This window comes from Megalobrama amblycephala, linkage group LG1, assembly GCF_018812025.1.
Source record: "Megalobrama amblycephala isolate DHTTF-2021 linkage group LG1, ASM1881202v1, whole genome shotgun sequence".
Taxonomy (NCBI): Eukaryota; Metazoa; Chordata; class Actinopteri; order Cypriniformes; family Xenocyprididae; genus Megalobrama; species Megalobrama amblycephala.
This window is the reverse complement of record NC_063044.1, coordinates 1,797,380-1,818,335: the sequence shown is the minus strand read 5'-3', so window position 1 is coordinate 1,818,335 and position 20,956 is coordinate 1,797,380. Positions and strand designations below refer to the sequence as shown.

The window sequence follows — 20,956 nt, the reverse complement described above, 5'->3', positions numbered from 1 at the left end:
ATTTTTGGCTCCAAATTTGTATAAATTTTACTGGTTGTCCGCTATATGAAGAATTTTTGGGTATAATATGTCACAGTTTACTTTATTTTGTTATCCTCACTTACATAAATGAACTATAGTGTCCTCTACCCACTAGTAAAAATATAACAAAAATATATAAAAAATGTCTAAATAATTTTTGGTTTGACTGTATATTCAAATTAGATGAAAAGAATCAGTTCAGAAGAATGATTCGCTCAAACATTAAGTCACAGTAAATGATTGTGGCTAGATAGATGTTTTTTTTTTTTTTTTTTTTTTTTTTCTTGAAAGAAATTGATACTTTTATTCTGCAAGGACACATTAAATCAAAAGTGACAGTAAAGACATTTATTTACATCCATTTCAAATAAATGTTCTATTCATCAAATAAAAAAAAAAGTATCACATTTGCACAAAGATATTAAGAAGCAAACCTGTTTTCAACATTATAAGAAAATATTTTTTGAGCAACAAATCAACATATTAGAATGATTTCTGAAGGATCATGTGACACTGAAGACTGGAGTAATGATGCTGAAAATGAATCTTTGCCATCACAGGAATAAATTACAATTTAAAATATATTCAAATAGAAAACAGTTCTTTTAAATTGTAAAAATATTTCACAATATTAGTGTTTTTACTGTATTTTTGATCAAATAAATATAGCCTTGGTGAGCAGAACTTTCAGACTTTCAAAAACGTTAAAAATCCAACCCCAAACTTTTGAACAATATAATATAATATAATATACTCCTAGTTTTTAATGTATTCATTAAATGGTAGTGTATGTGTTTGTGAGTCATGCACACATATGTGGTTAGAAGCCTCTGTAATCCTATGGTTCAGGTCATGCAGGTGCACTGAAGCTTTGGTGTGTTTGTTCCAGAGGGAATTCCAAATATCACTACTATGGACTGCGGATCAAAGCGAGCTCATCTCTGCTCCGACTGATGGAGGACCAGCAGCACCTGGCCATGAGGCAGCAACCCTTCTCCCAGAAACAGAGGTGGACACACATCCTCTCTGTCATTTCTTGCTCTCAGTCTCTCTGGTTCCTGTGTTTCTCAGTCCGTCTGATTCTGTATCCCTGCAGGTTGAAGCCGGTACAGAAGGTGGAGGGAATCACTAACGGGATGTCGTCAGGATCTGGACAGCAACAGCAGCAGCAGCAGAGCTCGGGTCTATCGGACATCAGCACCCAGGTCCAGCAGTACCAGCAGTTTCTAGGTGAGCCATGACATCAATGTAAGCCTTAAAAGGCAGAAGTGTAACCCAGAATGCATGCTCTAGAGGAAACACTAATGCGAATGAACACAATGAACATCTTAAATATTCCTCTCTTTTTGGTAGCTAATCATATACTTGCCAAACAAATGATAAGATCATATAACATTTGTCCATCGTAATTTATACTTAAAGCTAATGATAATATTATATTTTATATACGTCATTGTGGGAGCATTGTTCAATATATCAAGCAAGGAATATCCCACATCTGCTTTTAATCATGATCACAGTAATTAAATATAACTTGATGTTTGAATCGTTCTCATAAACGGATTCTTTTTAAATAATCTGATTTGAACTGATTTGAAAGTTTTTAAGTACATTTCATTTGAGTTTTTTGGAAAACTTTTTTTAGTTCTTTGAAACTTACTTTTCAAACAAACTGATTCAGTAAAATAAATTGAACTCTATCAGTCAAGTAGATTTTAATAACAAGTCATTATATGGTTGCTGTAATCCTTGATGTTTAGATGCGTCCAGAGCTCTCCCCGAATTCCCTGATGTTGACCTGCAGGGTAAAGCTTTACCAGAGGGCATTGAGCTGGAACATCTCAAGAGCTTTCAGCTGCTATACAGAGAACACTGCGAAGTGAGTCTTCTTTCTTCTTCTGTGTTTGAAATCAGTGATTGATTGTAGGCATCACAATGAATATCTGTATATAAGCTAAATATTTTTTCAAGTTGTTTTTTACTGATGTTGTGTGTTTCTTTAGGCCATTCTTGATGTAATGGTCAACCTTCAGTTCCCTTTGGTGGAGACTCTTTGGAAAACATTTTGGAGGTTCAGTGAAAGTCAGGCAGGAGACTCAGCAACACTAGCTGTGTAAGTTTTCTTCTCAGCACAACAAAATCCTGTAGACCAACACTACATGTCAAGGTTTTCACAGTTTTATGCTTTCAGGAGGATTTTATTAAGGTGGTTCTACTGAGCAAGGGTGGTATAGAGCCTGATATCTAATAATTGTCAGACAAATCAAGTTTTTTTTTTTTTTAAATGAAACAGTTTATTGAACATTTAGACAAAATATAAAAAGTATCATATTTGATACATCAGACTTTTATGACTAATATAGTATTATATAGGAGAATACTATATTAGCCATAAAAGTCTGATATAAAAATATAAAAAAAGCATGATGTACCAAATCATCTTAACATATTTTTTCTAGAAAAGTATTAATTGATAATCAAATAAACTTAAGTTACTTCAGTCCAGTAAGTGTTGATCTAGAAATATTACTAACAAAATAAAAAGTTATTCTTACGTTTACTTCTGTAAAATCAGTAAAGACTTCACAGCAAAAAGACACATGTACCACAACCTAAAGGGGGATGTTTTTAGAATTATATTAAGCCTTTTACTCACTAAAAAAGTATAAACTGTCAATCAGATGACAGAAGACATTGTACAAGTTTTTTTTATCAAAGTTTTGATCATGTTGATAATTTAGAGGCCTTACAACACCATGTCTACACCAGACGTGACAGTTGTTGCAACAGCCTGAGGCTGTCAACACAGGATGCAACAAAGCAACCGTTGCAAATCATTTTGTTCCTCGTGTCAGAAATATAACAGGGTTTATCAGTTTACTGTTGGGAATTTGTCATGATGCTTTGCGTCACGCTGCATCCAGTGTAGACAGCATCACTGATTATAATGGGTTCTATTTGTTTTTGTCGTGTTGCGTCATGCCACTCGCATCTGCTATAGAAATTTGTGAATCAAATATGATAAAGTATTCTTCATAGGGTTAATGAATGGTAAGACACTAAACTTTATCTGTTTTTCTTTGGATGTCTTAGGCATGATGAGTCAGAGAAGAGGCTGCCCAAGTCATGTTTGGTGCTGCTCTGTAAATATGAACCAGTGCTTCGCTGGAGTCGTGACTGCGACAACACACTGTACCAGGGCCTGGTGGAGATGCTCATCCCAGACGTTCTGAGACCTATTCCCAGTGAGTTCACCATTGTTCTCTCACTACAGATTTGCATATTAATATGCAGCAGTATGTGCCAGAGCTGGTGGTGATCTATAAGGTGAGTCGCATTTTGCCAACAGTGGCCTCTTTTCACTCACATTCACCTTCATTTTGCCAACCTGTGGGTCAACATCAGGGCTACCAATTATCGGCGTCCACAGCCACACGACATCATATATTTTGCTGAAATTAATTCTTAATTCTTTCTCCAGGTGCCTTAACACAAGCCATCCGAAACTTTGCCAAGAGTCTTGAGAGCTGGTTGACTAACGCCATGATGAACATTCCTGAAGAGATGGTTCGTGTCAAGGTCAGTGAAATGAAAAAGAGAAAATTTACAGACCCCAAATGTATGAATGGTACTGTACATCTTATTGAAAGGGTACCCATGGTTCTTGTAAGTACTTGAAAGTAAAAACCTGAAATAAAAACTGTTGTGAGCAGATGGTTTGTAATCACGCACAGACAGCCCTGCAAGATGAATGCATGCTTTAACTAGCTCGATATCAGGGAAGTGCACATTCATTAAAGCTTGGCGGAGTATTGAGCTACATTATAATTGGTTAATCAAAGTTCCAATGAATAATGCATAATAAAATAGTGTTTATATGCACAGAGCCGCTTTGTTTACAGATGTAGCCAAAAAAAACCCCGATATATTTCTGCTTTCATAAGCGCCATCTACTGTCAGAGATTTAATTTGCATTTTCATTCAGTGCATCTGCATCGGTCAACCGTGACAGTCTAATACCACAAAACGTCTGTTTTTATTAATGGCTAATAATAGTATGCTTGGTCTAACAGGAACTTAAAACAATGTGCTTGTGAGTAGTCAGACATTTAAACTAGGGGATTTACTAAAATTGAAAGTGTTTAAAGACTTAAAAACTTTCCCTAATGAATTTCATTTGGGAAAATGCAAATATCACACATCATCTGCATTAAGAAAGTTCCCTTAATACTGTTCTAATTTTAAACAGCAAAACAAAATCCCTAGTAAATGCGTACAACAGAGATGTTTTATCTGTCACACCCAACAAACAAATAAATAAACATTAGATAATTAAACTTTAGAATATTAAAACATTAATCTGTTACTTATTGCCCCTTTTCTCTGTGAACTGGCCTTTGTTTAGGTGACGTCTGCAAGCGCGTTCGCACAGACCCTGCGCAGGTACACCTCTCTAAACCACCTGGCCCAGGCAGCTCGTGCTGTCCTGCAAAACACAGCACAGATCAACCAGATGCTCAGCGACCTCAACAGAGTGGACTTTGCCAATGTGCAGGTGTGTGTGACTGGACATATCCCTCACGTCCGATTTGAGGCTGGATGCTGTATTTATGAGGGTTGAACTAGAGATTTAATCTGTCACCATCTGAGATGAACTTCGTGTGGGTGTTTGTGGTCTGTCTAGCTATCATGGTAACGGAAACTCAGATGATTTTTTAGCATAACATACAGTTTGTTTCCTTGAAAGTGATTTTAAAAAGGGGTTTTGCTGAGTATGTCAGTAGTCATTTAGCTAATGATTTTATCCAAATGACTTGTAGTACACATTTCAATGTGAACCCTGGGCAACGTGTCCTACTCAAGAGCACAGGGGTGATAGTTTGTGGATCAACCCTTGCTGTGCTATTCAAAACATTTTAGGTAGCATTTTCATCATAGCTTTAACCACTAGGCCATAGCAAAAACGGAAATGCTAACTAATTTAGAGAAGAATGTGTTGGTGACATGGGCAAACACCAATCACTCACCTTCTTCAGAATGTAAACATATACATTATTTTGCTGTTTGTTATAGATATTTATAGATAGAAAGACAGACAGACAGACACTGATTGATTAATTGACTGATTGATTGATTGATTGATTGATTGATTGATTGATTGACTGACAAAAGTTTAGAATTAAGATTTTTTTTGTCTTCTGCTCAACAAGGCTGCATTTATTTGATCAAAAATACAGTAAAAACAGTAATATTGAGAAATATTAAAGGGTTAGTTCACCCAAAAATGAAAATCCTGTCATTTATTACTCACCCTCATGCTATTCCACACCCGTAAGACCTTTATTCATCTTCAGAACACAAATTAAGATATTTTAGTTGAAATCCGATGGCTCAGTGAGGCCTGCATAGCCAGCAATGACATTGCCTCTCTCAAGATCCATTAATGTACTAAAAACATACTTAAATCAGTTCATGTGAGTACAGTGGTTCAATATTAATATTATAAAGCGACGAGAATATTTTTGGAGCGCCAAAAAAACCTAAATAACGACTTATGTAGTGATGGCCGATTTCAAAACACTGCTTCAGGAAGCATCGGAGCATAAATGATTGGAGCATAAATAAATACTCTGATTCATTTATGCTTTCATTTTTGGGTGAACTAACCCTTTAATACAATGTATAACTTTTTTTCTATTTGAATATATTTAAGAATGTAATTTATTCCTGTAATCAAAAGCTGATTACTCCAGTCTTCAGTGTCACATGATCCTTCAGAAAAAATCTAATATGATGATTTGCTGTTAAATCAATTCAATTATTACACTTATATTATAATATACTATAAATATAATATATGATATATACTGTAATGTATACTATTAATATTATAAGTATATATAATTATTATTGATTCTCAATTATTAATTATGGTTCTTATTATTATAAATTTTTGCTACTTACTATTTTTATGGGAAGCATGATGCAATTTCCCAAGATTCTTGGATAAATAAGAAGGTAACTGAACAGCATTTATTTGAAATAAAAATCTTTTGTAACAATATAAATGTCTTTACTGTCACTTCTGATCAATTTAATGTGCCCTTGCTAAAAAAAAATTATTATTATTACTTAACCAAAACTTTTGAATGGTAGTGTATCACATTTTTTTTTTTTTTTTTTTTAAGCAGCACAACTGTTTTCAACATTGATAATAATAATAATAATAAATGTTTCTTGAGCAGTGAATCAGCATTTTAGAATGTTTTTTGAAGGATCAATAATAGGTAATTCATTTAGTATGGGTTTTTGAATCCCCATGTGCTTTCTCCTGTAGGAACAGGCCTCTTGGGTGTGCCGATGTGAGGATCGGGTGGTGCAGCGGCTGGAGCAGGACTTTAAACTGACCCTTCAGCAGCAGAACTCTCTAGAGCAGTGGGCAGCCTGGCTGGATGGTGTGGTCTCACAGGTCTTAAAACCGTACCAGTCCAGCTCTGCCTTTCCAAAAGCAGCTAAACTCTTCCTGCTAAAGTGGAGTTTTTACAGGTGAGTCTCAGAAGAGGTGAAGAGGCTTTTTGCCATAAAGTCTTCATAAACACACACACACACATATATATAAAATCAGTGGCCTGCAGTGGTATGTGAGGTATAAATGAGGAGGCACTTTTTTTTATTTATTTATGAATCAATGTAAATTAATGCATTACTCTTAACATTGACACATCTTCCTTGTTAAATGAACTTTAGTTTACATTACATCAAAAAATAAAAAAATAAATAAACCAAATACAATTCTATTTTGTAATTTTACATTAACAATGTAATGTTCTATTTATCAAAATAATCTCAATCTCATCAAGTTAGTGTTTTAAGCATTTCTACATTCATTCCAAAATAATAACTAAAGGCTGTAATAATTTAAATAATATATTTTATTTGTGTATTGATGTTTTTCTTTTTAATTGTCTACTTAGGCTATTTTGGATCATCAGTCATGTTCCGTAAACGCAGTCTGTTACAGATATGAATTTGTATTTTTAATTTCACCAAGCTGATTGCACTGAAAAACCCCCGCAGCCATCATCCTTTCAGTCCATTTCAAGTTTGATTTTGACGTGACAAAGCAGTGATATCTAACTGGGTGATCTGTTTACTTACTTTTCAATTAGTCTTCCCATTGACGCCATCATTTGTTCATTCAAACTGACGTGAGGAACGCGCACGTCAACAAGAGGCGGGATTTATCGCACAAACCAATCATATCCAATCATAACCAATTACATCCAATCATAGCGCGATGGAGACATTGCCTCCTCTCATGTGACTTTCCTCCAATCATTCTCAATTACCCCCCACAAAACCCACCGCATGCTGGGGGTCTGATGGTTTTCTATGGTTTCCTATGAGTGAAAAGGGAGGCATGACTCCTGCTGTAACTTTACCTGCGGGTGTCGCTGTTGGGCAGTGTTCCTTTAGAAATATATATATAGATAGATATGATTGATTAATTCAAATTATAAATCATAAAAAATACTATATTGTAATATTATAACTATATAAATTAAATGTATTTTTTATATTTGTGCTTTATTTTTAGTTAATTATTTTATTATGTACTTACGGAGTCCTGCACCTGACACGTGGACATAAATATTTTTATCATGGCCACAAATTAAGTTTTCGTTCCATCGATTTAGTAAATCGTGTAAATATGTATGTACTAATTTGTACTAAATATGTACTAATTTCTTTCCCAAGAAATATTTTTTTTTACCGAAATGAATACTTTTATACATCAAAGATGTTTTAAACTGATTATATATAAATGAATTATTGAGAAAGATTATCTGCTTTTCTTTATCACTATCTCTTTATTTTCTCTGTTTTTTTAGTCTTGAATAAATTATGCCTATATGCTGTATCCATGACAGATGCATGGGATGCTCCCTTAGATTTTTCTAAAACAATAAATCCTTAAAGGTAACATAATTTTGCTTTTTGGGGCAGTCACATTGTGTGTAGGTTTTGTTACAGGGCTGTAATGAGTGTTGGAGCATCTAGCTGTAATGTTTCCCTTTTACTCATTCTCTTATGTGTCTTACCCACCAAACAACTCTTGTCTTTCTCACACTTCCTGTACCCTTTCTTTGTTCTCTCTTTAGCTCGATGGTGATCAGAGACCTGACTCTCCGCAGTGCTGCAAGCTTCGGCTCATTTCACCTAATCCGCCTGCTCTATGATGAGTACATGTACTATCTGATAGAGCACAGAGTTGCCCAGGCCAAGGGTGAAACTCCCATTGCTGTCATGGGAGAGGTATAAACAAACATACACACTCAAAGAAACACTTCTCATTTCAATGTGTGATACAAAACAAAAGTGCCTCATGCTTCTCATAACAGGATATTAGACTGAGGAACTGTGAATGTGTGATTCTGAATCGAAAAGAAAGTTTGAAATGTCCTAATTTTCTCTTATGCTCTTTTAAGTTTGCAAGTCTTGGCCGAAGTCTGAACCCACTCGATCCTGATAAAGGTTAGTAGTTTTACACACAAAAACCAAACACATAATAATCTTCTAAAAAGCAAACAGGCACACAAATGGATTTGCAGTGCCTTTGGCTTGATGTATTCTCAATCACAGACTTGTGATTGTTTCTTCTTCAGTTACTAAATTCAGGTTTAGGTAAAAATCCCATCAGCTTCCCAAAGAACTCTAGTAACCATGTAGCAATGCTCTGCAACATTCAGAAGACCTTAGCAGCCACATAGCAACACCCTAGCAACCAACCACAACACTGTTGGATCATGGCAGTGACTTGAGAAAGTGTGCACCACTCACAAATACATTGTGTATTTTTAAAGGCACAGTATGTAAGTTTTGCCACTAGAGGTCGCTTATTCAAAACAATAACAAGGGCATAGCTTGATGATGCTGTGAATGAGCGTGGAATCATGGAAGTTGTAGTCTTCATCTCCACAGCTGATAGAATGCAATCCAACGGGACTCAGGCAGAAATCTTGTTCATGGTTGAGCTAATATATTAAAGTTTTATTAACGTTACTGTGTTATGAAGCAGGGCGGGCTGAGAGCCTGGGACATTTGTCGCTGCTGTTTATATTATGCTTATATGCCGCATATTGTACGATTTAAGTTATATTTAACATTCGCCTCCTTCCCTGAAACTTTATGCTTCATAACTTAAATTCACATTATTTTCTTTCAATCTAATGAAACAGCCGCAAGTGCTTAATTACTACTTGTACAGGTCACTTTATTTGAATTAAAATTTTGAAGTAACGCTGCGCTGTTTTACTTGCTAAAAACAATCATGCTAAAAATAAATTTGAGTGTGTTGAAAGTTGTTATATCGTGACTGCGTTTGCTCGGTGGCTGGTGTGAGACACTTGTTGCACACTGCAGTAAACTAGACTGATATTAGAATATCATATTAATAAAAGCTGGATGGCTTGTGTTGCTAAATGGAATGCAGTTCATTGTATGGTGGAGAAAATGCTGTATTACCGTTACTACAAATAAAGCTCTTTCTGATTTTACTATGTTAGCCACTTGACATAATAGTGTTGTCTGATTTACTTTTTGAGTACAAACATGTTACTCCCGGTAAATCAAGAAAACGAGAGATTCAAACAATATGACTAACTTTGTTGAGCTATATAACAATGATTCATTTTCTGTCGATAAAGGTATCCAAACAGCTGCTCACCCGTCTAATAAAACACATAGGGCCAGATTTATGCAGTCAAATCATTTATATAATGACCAACACAATCTAGCAAGAGCAGCGCAAATTATCGTTTGGTCGCAAATAAGCAGAGCTGATGCTCTTACCAGGTGCGGGTCGACACAGGCGCAAATTGTTACATGGAATCTGGCAAACACGTACACGCATATATATATATATATATATATATATATATATATATATATATATATATATATATATATAGGCCAACATGGCTTGGTAAACGATATGTTCGGATAACGTCTTCCTCTGGCATTCCAAAGAAATGAATACGAGTGAAAAATATTTTCTCCCTTCTACCACGCCCTTCTGTTCTCTGCGGTGTCTCCTCCTAGCACCAACGATTGTCGCAAAACACTTTTTTTGGGGCGTTAAATAATGGAGCAAATACCAGTAAATTGACTAGCGCAAACATTAGTAAATCGCGTTGCGTGCTTCATTTAAATACTCCTCCCATAAATTTTGCGTCTGATAGGAAAACTCCTACAAATGCATATGCTATCTATAAGGTCAGCTGCAAAAACAACTCAGTCCATGCCTTTTCAGCGCAAATTTTGCACTGTGTGTCTTTAGCAAATCCCGACAGTAGATTTTTAACGCCAAAAGAGGGTTTGCGCCCATAATATATTAAAGTGTCTTTGGTGTTTCCATGATTTCTATGGAAGTAAAACTGGAAATCAAGGCGAACCAATGACACGGTCTGTGTCACTTGTTAAAATAGCTTATTTTTCTGGATTTAAACATTGTTGGAAACATTTGGGATAATGCAAGTACCCAAGTCAACAAAATAACATTGTTCTACTGGTTTTTGGATATTTTAATCCTAAATATTTTACATATTGTGCCTTTAATGTAATTATTATGTGATTTATAATTTATGTAATTTAAATTTTAATGTAAATTTAAAATAATATAAAAACAAAAATAAATGTATTATTGATGTTTAAAAAAAAAACTTTTAAAAATAAACTTCTAAAATTATAAAATAAAATATAATAGTATAATTATAAAAATGTGTATTTAATATTAAGTAATTACATTAATTTATAATTCAAAAAGAATTAAAAATATCATATATATTATATAATATAATATATATTTTTTATAATTGACATTCTCTGTATGTCTGTGTCTCAGAAGAGGAAGAGGAGGAGGAAGAAGACAGTGAAGATGAGTGTCAGGAGTTGTCTCTGCAGTCTGATGTGGGCGCTATCGGGGATGAATCTCTGGAACCGCCCGCCAAGCTGGCTCGAACCGACCAGAGGGTGCTGTTCACCACAGGAAGCATGGATAACTGAGAACTTAAAACACATACACATGCACCTACAAGCACACACTCCACATGATAATCACCCATCATTTGTGCACTTAAACCAACACATGCATCTAAAACACATGAATGCTGCAGCTTACATATTTACACAACATTTCAGATGTTCGTATGTACATTTCCATGCCTGTCGATGTCTCAACTGCACATAAACACAAGCATTCACTGAAACACAGATAGCGCCGCCCTCGTTTGGAGACACACATGCTCATAACATGAACGCGATCATCGATAAACGAATCATATCGAGATCTTAGACAGGGTGTATCGCTCACTAAGAATAGCTCTCGAATCTAAACCTGATTCTGTGTCTGTAGCTGTTAAGATGCAAGAACACAAAAGAAAACTGCTGCAACTGGATCCTAAGAGTTGTTCGTGATGGACTGAACTCTGATTGGCTACTGAAACCTGAATGAAGCTGTCAGTCAAGCTTTTTGAACCTTTAAGGGTTGTGTAAGGAGAAAAGATGGACTGTAAGTGTGTGTGTGTTGTGTGTTGATGTATACTTTTTGCCTATCCATGTGTTGTTTGTGTGATGGTGAGTGACCCGGGACCTTATCGTTTTATTGGCTAATGGCTAGCGCGAATGCGTGTGTTTTTGTGCATGTGCGAATGACCGTCTGTGGTTTTCAAGAAGTGTTGATAGTTGTTTTGGTCAGTGGTACCTTTTTTAGTTCTTGATGCCTTCAGTGACTGCCCTGTCATTAAATGTTTAAAGCATATTACAGCCCAGCTCTTTAAAAACTCAATTTCCCATGAGTCTACTGGGTTTACACGATTCAGCTGGGTTCTGTTTAATTTTTTATTTTTTAGGGCTAGTCTATACATACCTCTGCAAATGACAGCAGTTTGCCAGAAACGAGAGGAGGATTTTATTCCCAATATGTCTTTCCTCTCACTACTTCTTTTTTTTCTTTTTTTTTTAGTTTTTGGTCCTATTTTGTTGCACTTTTTCCTCTTGCCAAATGTCGTCCTGAGCTTGGTACAAGACATTAGATGTTTCTGTCCTTTTTATATGGTCACAAAGTGACAATCTTGATGTGTACAGCATTGTCTTAACACTGTTTAGTGCATATTTGATGGTTCGCTGTGTATTTGAGATTTGGGTTAAGATATTTTACTAGAACCCTTCAAACAGACTTGACACCACTGCCCATAGTAGCTAGGAAATGTAAAAGTAGAGAGCGAAAAGATCTTTCTGCCCTGTCCTTCTCGAGACTCATTTGTTTAATCCTTTATTTTCTTGTGTTGTGGCATTGATTATTTAATGATCAATTTGAGAGACCTACAGTACATTAAAACTCTATCCCATATCATTCGACATATGTAAATGATGATTATTGCTGCTGTATATCTGATGGAGTACTGAGCAGCACACAAGATGCTGACTGATCTCAAACCAGCATAAAGCTTTTCTTTCTCTCTGATTCTCTTGATAGAACCACATGAAACATATCACAAGCTCTGTAAATCCTCTCTGTATGACAGCCATTTTCATAACAAAATGAATTTTTCCTTTTCACTTTTTTGAAGTTGTTTCCATTTCTTGCTTAAAAAAAAAACCAAACACAAAAAAGTGTGGCAGTGTTTTGAGTAATCTGAACCATGAGAATGGATGTGCCTTTGCAGCTATCAAATTGAATCCAGATGTTTTTAATTTAAAAATGAATAAATTAATAATTTCTAAAATTGTGAATTGTTTCAAATATGTAGTTGTATCTAGTTGTAGATTTTCTTTTCTTCAACTACTTTTAAAACCTGCATTTTAACCCTGACGTTGTGATAATGAGTTGTAGGTGTCTTACCAACAACCTCACTGCAGTTTCGAAGTGTGACATCCTGCCCAAAAAACAGCAAACGTGACAAAGAAACATCACATGTGGTAATGCGAGGGGGTTAATGCATTTACTTGCCAAGGTACTTTCCTATCAGACATTATGTGCCTCATATACATTTCTGAGAAAAGCAGCTCATCAATATCGAGAAAAAGAAAGGCAAAGCCGGAGACTCTTGGTGGTACAAAGAAGCAACATAAAGAAAATGGACTTCCTTTCGGAAATGAATTATATGTATGTTTATGTATGACATATTTTATATTTAAACAATACTGTTCAAAAGTTTGAAGTCTGTAAGACTTTTGAATTTTTTTGAAGATTCTTTTGATGAATACAAAGTTCAAAAGAACAGCATTTAAAATAGAAATCTTTTGTAACATTAATGTCTTTACTGTTACTTTTAATGTGTCCTTGCTGAAAAAACAAAACAAAAAAACTTTATGTCCCAAAACTTTTGAACGGTAGCATATGCATGTGTGTACACACACACACACACACACACACACACACACACACACACACACACACACACACACACACACACACACACACACACACACACACACACCTCTGTGGTTAGCACTACAGGAATATTTACTGTAGAGATAAGTTGAGAAGTTCTGGTGGAAATTTTCAGTCAGACCACATAAGTAAGTAAGTAAGTTTGAAAGTTTAAAAGTTTGCAGTCTGGTATTAGCGGTTTCCTTTGCTGTTCACTCACCTATAGACTTCCCAGACCGGTCCACTTATGTCATTTTGAGTTTCTGTGTAAAGCATTCTGAAATTTTCCAAAGAACTACATTGTGGTAAAAATGCAGTCCGTTTTTTTCTTTTTCTTTTTTTCCTTATCCATACACAGGCAACTATTTAGGGGAGGTTCCATGTACCATCAATAGGGGGCGGTATAACATTGCTTGTGGTTGAAGTAAGGCCAAATGTGTTAGAAGATGCTTTTTGTTTTCACACACATTACAGGACAAGAGGGACATTATAAACAGGCAATGCAGAAAGCTGGTAGTTTATCAAACATGGTGTATTTCACTTTAATTCTACACTCTTAAAATGAAGTTTCTTTATTAACATTGATGTTTCCATAAAGAACCTTTAACATCCCTGAAGGTTTTTTTATAATGGAAAATCTTTTCTTTTCTTTTCTCTGAAAGGTTCTTTTATAAACCAAAAAAGGTTCTTCTATGGAATCGCTGCCAAAAACCCCATGATTTTTGTGTGCACCTTATTTAAAGAAGTGCACAAATGAATTGTAATTGTTTTGGCAACATCAAACAACTCCAGAACTTGGCTGCAGCTGTTTGCACAGATGCTTAATGACAAAACAGTTCCTCAGGACTGGATGCATTTTTGGACCTGAGAAATGTCACTGACCAACAGTCCCTCTGACAACAGCTGCAGTTAGTAGATGTTAATCATCTTGAAGTGACAACAGACTGATCAGTACATCATGACATCTTCATTACCAAAAGTGTCTTGTATTATCGCTGTACTTTTGGGAGTTACAGAGTAATTTTTTCTCTTGTTTCCTAAATTAATAATTGTCATTTTTTATTCAGTCATTTTTTTATCAGTTTTGTTGGCAGATGAGTCTGTTTAACCTGTACAAAAGTGATATTGCAGATGCAGAGAGGATGTTTTCAAACTGAACTGCTGCAACAAAACACACTTTAGGGCTTTTCACACTGCACTTTTTGTCATTCTTAACCCCAAGTAGAGGAATGTTCACGCTTGTAATTTAAAAGCCGGGTGACAGAAAATGCGTGGAGTTTCATTCTTACCTTTTTATAGTGTGAAAAGTCCATTCAGGAAAAACTTGTACAGTCAATATATAGGCCTAAATATAAAATATATAAAATTAGAATGCACAAAGTTAGAGCCTTTTTGTAAACAGGTCACGTGCTGTGTTTGTCCAATCATTGGATAAATTTGTTAACCCCTGGGTAAATTAGCAGTGTGAAATGTGAAGAAAGATAACTCAGGAATCCGTTTACCCGGGGTTTACAATGACCGTCATTGTAAAAATGATCATAATTTTAATGGTAAAGACTGAAAAAATGCAACTGTTAAAACTGCTAACTGTTTATACAGTGTTATATACTATTATATACAGTGAAAACTGGAATAAATCTAACAGAACATTTCATTTTTTAGCAACTTTTTAATCTCAGTTCTGATTTGGTCACTTACATGTTTATATCTCACAATTCTGAGAAAAAAAGTCAGATTGCAAGAAGTAAAGTCACAATTGTGAGTTAAAAAGTCTACATTCAGAGTTTATATCTCACAATTCAACTTTTTCTCACAATTCCAAGTTTATATGTCCCAATTCTTAATCATTTCTTCCAATAAACTCGGAATTGCAAGAAATAAAGTCAAACTGCAAGAAAAAGAATTGTGAGATATGAACTCTGAATTGTGAGAAATAAAGTCAGAATTGCAAGTTATTAACTGAACAGTAAGAAATAAAGTCAGAATTATGAGTTATAAACTGAATAGCGAGAAATAAAGGCAGAATTGTGCATTATTAACTCTAAATTGTGAGAAATAAAGTCAGAATTATGAGCTATAAACCGAAAAGTGAGAAATAAAAGTCAGAATTACGAGAAATAAACTCTTAATGCAGGAAATTAAGTCAGAATTAAAAGTTATAAACCAAATCAATTTAGAATTGCGAGTTATTAACTCTAAATTGTGAGAACTAAAGTCAGAATTGCGAGTTATAAACTCTGGGTCAGGCTTTCTGGGATGATCCTCAAATGGTTCAGGTCATACTTAGAAGGGAATGGTTACTATCTGAACATAGGTGACCATAAGTTTAAATGTACATCCATGACATGCGGAGTCCCACAAGGCTCAATTCTTGCACCACTCCTGTTTAACTTGTATATGATCCCACTGACCCAAATGAGAAAAAAACCCAAATTGCTTATTGCAGATATGCAGATGACACCCAGATCTACTTAGCGCTATTGCTTAACAACTACAGCCCCATTGATTCCCTGTGCCAATGCATTGATGAAATTAACAACTGGATGTGCCTAAACTTTCTTCAGTTAAAGACAAAACTGAAGTCATTGCAGAAACAAAGATGAAATTCTTAAGGTAAAAGCATACCTTGAGGCTAGGGGTCTAAAACAAAAAATCAAGTCAGGAATCTTGGTGTGATTTTGGAGTCTGACCTTGGTTTCAGCTGTTATGTAAAAGCTATAACTAAATCAGCATACTATAATCTCAAAAATATTGCAAGAATTAGATGTTTTGTTTCCAGTCAAGAGATACCTTCATCACCAGCAGGGTGGATTATTGTAATGGTCTCCTCACTGGCCTTCCCAAAAAGACCATTAGACAGCTGCAGCTCGTACAGAACGCTGCTGCCAGGATTCTGAGCAATGAACACATCACACCAGTCCTCAGGTCTTTACTCAGGCTTCCAGTTACATTTAGAATTGATTTTATAGTACTATTACTTGTTTATAAATCACTCAAAATCACTTTTTTTATGTAGGTGTCCTCTTTTTATTCTTTTAATAATTGTTTTTCAGTTTTTATTACGGTTTTAGGGTCATGGTTTCAGTATGGTTTGGTATTTGTGATGTTCATGGAAAATAGGACAACAGTCAAAAAAAAAAAAAAAAAAAAAAATCAAACTACAAGCAACAGCACAAATAAACACAATAGAGCAACGAGTCTTTCTCCACTGTTATACGCTCACTTAAGACATAAGTTTGCTGTTGCTAGGAAGCTTGCCAAGACAGGCATGTTGACAATTTTTGTGTGAATTTGTCTGTTCAAGCACAAGACTTGAAAGAACTCAGTATTTGCGCGCTGAGATAAGTGTGTGCTTAGGATGAGTGCACACACAAATCTTCTTTCGTGTCTTGCTCTTGAATGTTTAAATCAGCAAGACGAGTTTAGTTTAAACAGAGAGCAATGCGTGCTGTTCAGGTCTCACCTGCGCTTATGCGCTATTAACACTCGGGTGATGACGCTGTGAATGGTCATATGAGAACATACGACACTCGCAGTGAACCAAGTTAACAAAGAGTGACTGTGTTGATCATCGCTGTTGTAACGTATTGGGAAGCCACAATGCGTATTCATCGACTGAAACATACATTAGCCAAACTCTGTCTGTTTTAGACGTTGTTATTTTCAACAAACCATATTATAGATGCGTCATCAGATTTGCAGTGAACCGCGGTGCAAGTGCGTGCCAAATCGTGGGAGGAGAACAGTACGGTTCGATTTTTTTACCAAACACCGTTATACCCCTACTATTTACCTAGTTCTGGCATGAAACTCTAGATGGCACAGGCTGATAGGTCTTTAACTCATTTGGTAGCGATCACATCATCTACATTGCACAGCTGAATGCAGTTGCATCAGCGGCCAATGAGCTGCGGCTCAACATTCAAACAAATATTGGTAGTGTTGCTGTTATAGCGCTTTCAGAAACCCTCCACCTTCCCCAGCTTTCAGAAACCCTCCACCTTCCCCAGCTCCACCTGTATAGAACTGCCACAGGGGTTAATTCATGTATGTTACATGTGCAGCAGCAGGAGTAGCATGTCTTACATGTTCACAGTAATATCTGTGAACATACTGGCAGTAGAAAGTCTCGATACTTGCTCTGCAGCAGCAGCGTAGCAGGTCTATTCTGCCAAGACCAAATACATTAACATTGCATTACCATGACAATCTCTGTTACCATGCCAGTCTCTCTGAGAGTTGCCATGACAGAAATAAACTTGCCTTGCCTAAATTGACCGTTCGCAAAGACCCGCCCCCTTTAGTTACTGTTGCTATGTCCGACAAGCCATGCCGCTCTCACGTCACACGTCATGTTTTCACACAGTGAAAAATACATTGCGGAGCAAAGAGGACACTGACAACGCGTCGACAGACGAGACAGAACAGGTTACTTTTGATATGAAACAGTCTCAAATTTCAAATTTTGTCATTTTAAAGAAATTTAAACAATAAATACCATTTTGTGGCTCTTTGATGTGTCGTGACAGATCGCTGTAGCTCTTCAGTTCAAGCAGCTCGTGAACCGATCATCTCTTCCTACTAGTTAATTTATAGCATCAAATAAACATGAATGAACATCAGAAGGAATGTTGTTTCAACCGCAGAAAGATGTCAGTACACCCCATTTTTCAAGTTCAAGTCCACCTACGTTAATCTACTAACTCCCTGCTTTGACGGACAAAATGGTGGATTCGGTGTTATGATTGGTTAGATCACTTGTCAATCAAACCCTCGTCAAAGTGTCAACTGCCAGAAATAAAGTCAGAACTATGAGGTATAATATAATTCTGACTTTTCTCACAATTCAGAGTTTATATCTCACAATTCGTACTTTTTATTACAATTGACCCTTCGCCAGGAGTTTGATTGTCAAGTGATCTAACCAATCATAACACAGAATCCGCCATTTTGTCCGACAAAGCAGTCAGGAGTTAGAAGATTAACCTCGGTGGACTAGAACTTGAAAAATGGTGTGTACTGACGTCTTTCTGCAGTTGAAACAACATTCCTTTTGATGTTCATTCATGTTTATTGATGCTATAAATGAACTAGTAGGAAGAGATGATCGGTTCACGAGTCGCTTGAGCTGAGGCACTACAGCGATCTGTCACGATACATTAAAGAGCCACAAAACGTTTTTTATTGTTTGAATTTCTTAAATTACAGTTTGAAAGCTGGGACTTTGCTTAATATAATAAGTAACCATGTCTGTCGACATGTTATCAGTGTACTCTTTTCTCCGCGATGTATTTTTCACTCTGTGGCGTGACAGCGCCATGGCTTGTCGGACAAAGCAACAGTAACTAAGGGGGGCGGGTCTTCGCGAAGGGTCAATTCCGAGTTTATATCTCACAATTCTATTTCTTGCAATTCAGAGTTTATAACTCGCAATTCTGACTTTATTTCTTACAATTTTGTTACAACCCATGTTGTTAAATTTAATATTTATTACATTTAATGTTGTGTGTTACCATAATGGTGCTTTGTATTGATGTGCATTTTGTACACACTTTTTGCGCCTAGTATTTACCTCAGCTTGTAAAAAAAGGTATTTGTGATGAACTGCACACTTTCTCTTGACCACCTGTGTGTTTTGGTGGTTGTCTGTATTATAGTTAATGACATTTTATATATATATATATAAACCTAAAATGTTGCTACTGTATTTTTTATGGTAAAGTTCTGGCAACGACAGATGTTTTGTATGTTTGTTTGTTTTTTACTCTGCAGTGTTAAATTGTGAAAAGACCTCTTCTATGACGAGAGAAAACATCGACAAGTTTCAGAATAGAGAGCGAGTCGAGAGGGCATTTGAAACAGGGACGAGCAGGTTTGAGGACGTAAACTGAGCTGCTGTTCAATAGGCTAGCTACTCTGAGACGTCTGGCTATATTTGGACGTCTCCCCTGAGATCTGCTCCGTGCCAAGTTGCCCTTTTCCCCCTCCTTTTTACCGTTTTCCGTCAAAAGCATGACTTAATTTTAAGAACTTTTCCACATGACGAGGAAGAATGCGTACTTGAAGTGTCAGGATTTGAAACACACGTGCCAGCGCTGCCTTTCTACTCGTCTGCCTCTTTTATATCTCTCTCCTGTTTTCCTGTTGCTCGTACGGCATAGTGTGTGAAACGCTGCGGCCAAGTCGTGGAGAGAGAGCATATGCCCATCTCTGCCTCTCTCACTTTCTCTCATCCTGACATGTGTGTCCTCCTCCGCCCTGCGGCCACCTGTGAGTCTTCCTGTGTCCCTTCTGCCGTTGGTGCTCCTCGACCGTTTGAGCTAATATTCACCTCCTGGCCAACGGGTGCTGCTGACGTGCTAACGGCCACAATCAGCGCTGACGTCCGGCCGCAGCTCCTGCTAAAGGATTGCTCCAGGCAATTATGTTCTTCACGAATATAATTATCCAAAGGAAACAGAATTGTTCAAATAGATTTTTTCTTTTTCTGAAGAAAATTTAAAAGTGTTTGCCCGTTAAAAAGCGCGGGGTTTCTAGCGCCTTGCTAGAGCTTATCCACAAAAAATATAGCTAATTTCAGGCTAAAACAAAAGCAAATCATTATAATTAAAACTTTTAAGCAAATTAAGTGTTGGGTTTATCCATATTTGACCCAAATTTTGGTTGAAACAACCCAGAATTTTTTTTAGAGTATACCAAAATATACATTTACCGTTCAAAGTTTTTTTCAAAGTTTTTTTTAAATGTTTTTCTTATGCTTACCAAGACTGCATTTGTTTAAACAGTAAATATTGTTAAATATTATTACAATTTAAAGTCTTCTATGTTAATATAATTTAAAATGTAATTAATTCCTGTGATGACAAAGCTGAATTTTCAGCATCATTAGTCACATGATCCTTCAAAAATCACTCTAATATGAGGATTTGATGCTCAAGAAACATTTCTTATTATTATAAATAAAAGCAGTTGTGCTGCTTAACTTTAACTTTAACTTAACTTTTTTTTTTTTTTTTTTTTTTAAAGAAAGAAAGATCAGCAAGATCAGGACCCAGCTAGGTCTCGAACTCATCCCCTCATGATCATTTTGAACTGTCCACACCAGTAGATGTAAAAAGTAGATGTATTTTTATACTTACACCGATAGTGTGAATAAGTCACAAGGTCTTGTTAGAGATAACGCACAATATATGTAAACATTATTCGCATATATTCACATTTCTCATTCACATTTCTTTCCACAACAATCAACAGTAACAAGTTTCGACTCCCACATCTCACTAAATTTTGTGGATTAATTGTGTGCTTCAAAGTTTTATCAGTGGCTCAAACTCTTTGACAGATGTTTATATACAGTCAAACTTGGAAAGTTTATTCAGACACCTTGAACATTTCATTCATTAATACAGTTTATTCACTGTAGTTTAAAACAATGGTAATAAAATATGACAAGATCTCAGAGTTAAACAGTGTCAGAAAAAATGTATCTTAATTATGTCAGAT

General features: G+C 35.9%; 1 protein-coding gene across 8 annotated transcripts in view; it reads left to right on the top strand.

Annotated features, from left to right (window-relative positions):
- Nucleotides 1-12,806, top strand: part of rfx1a (regulatory factor X, 1a (influences HLA class II expression)) — a 31,537-nt gene extending 18,731 nt beyond the window's left edge. For all 8 annotated transcript variants that reach the window (XM_048158170.1, XM_048158229.1, XM_048158450.1 and 5 more), the window contains 11 exons: nt 911-1,030; nt 1,118-1,251; nt 1,782-1,900; nt 2,025-2,134; nt 3,115-3,266; nt 3,503-3,600; nt 4,427-4,576; nt 6,359-6,567; nt 8,184-8,337; nt 8,511-8,556; nt 10,925-12,806. In XM_048158170.1, coding sequence (XP_048014127.1) covers nt 911-1,030; nt 1,118-1,251; nt 1,782-1,900; nt 2,025-2,134; nt 3,115-3,266; nt 3,503-3,600; nt 4,427-4,576; nt 6,359-6,567; nt 8,184-8,337; nt 8,511-8,556; nt 10,925-11,085 — 1,453 coding nt within the window. In that variant the 3' untranslated portion in view covers nt 11,086-12,806. The remainder of the gene's footprint in view (nt 1-910; nt 1,031-1,117; nt 1,252-1,781; nt 1,901-2,024; nt 2,135-3,114; nt 3,267-3,502; nt 3,601-4,426; nt 4,577-6,358; nt 6,568-8,183; nt 8,338-8,510; nt 8,557-10,924) is intronic.
- The last annotated feature ends 8,150 nt before the right edge of the window (nt 12,807-20,956 follow it).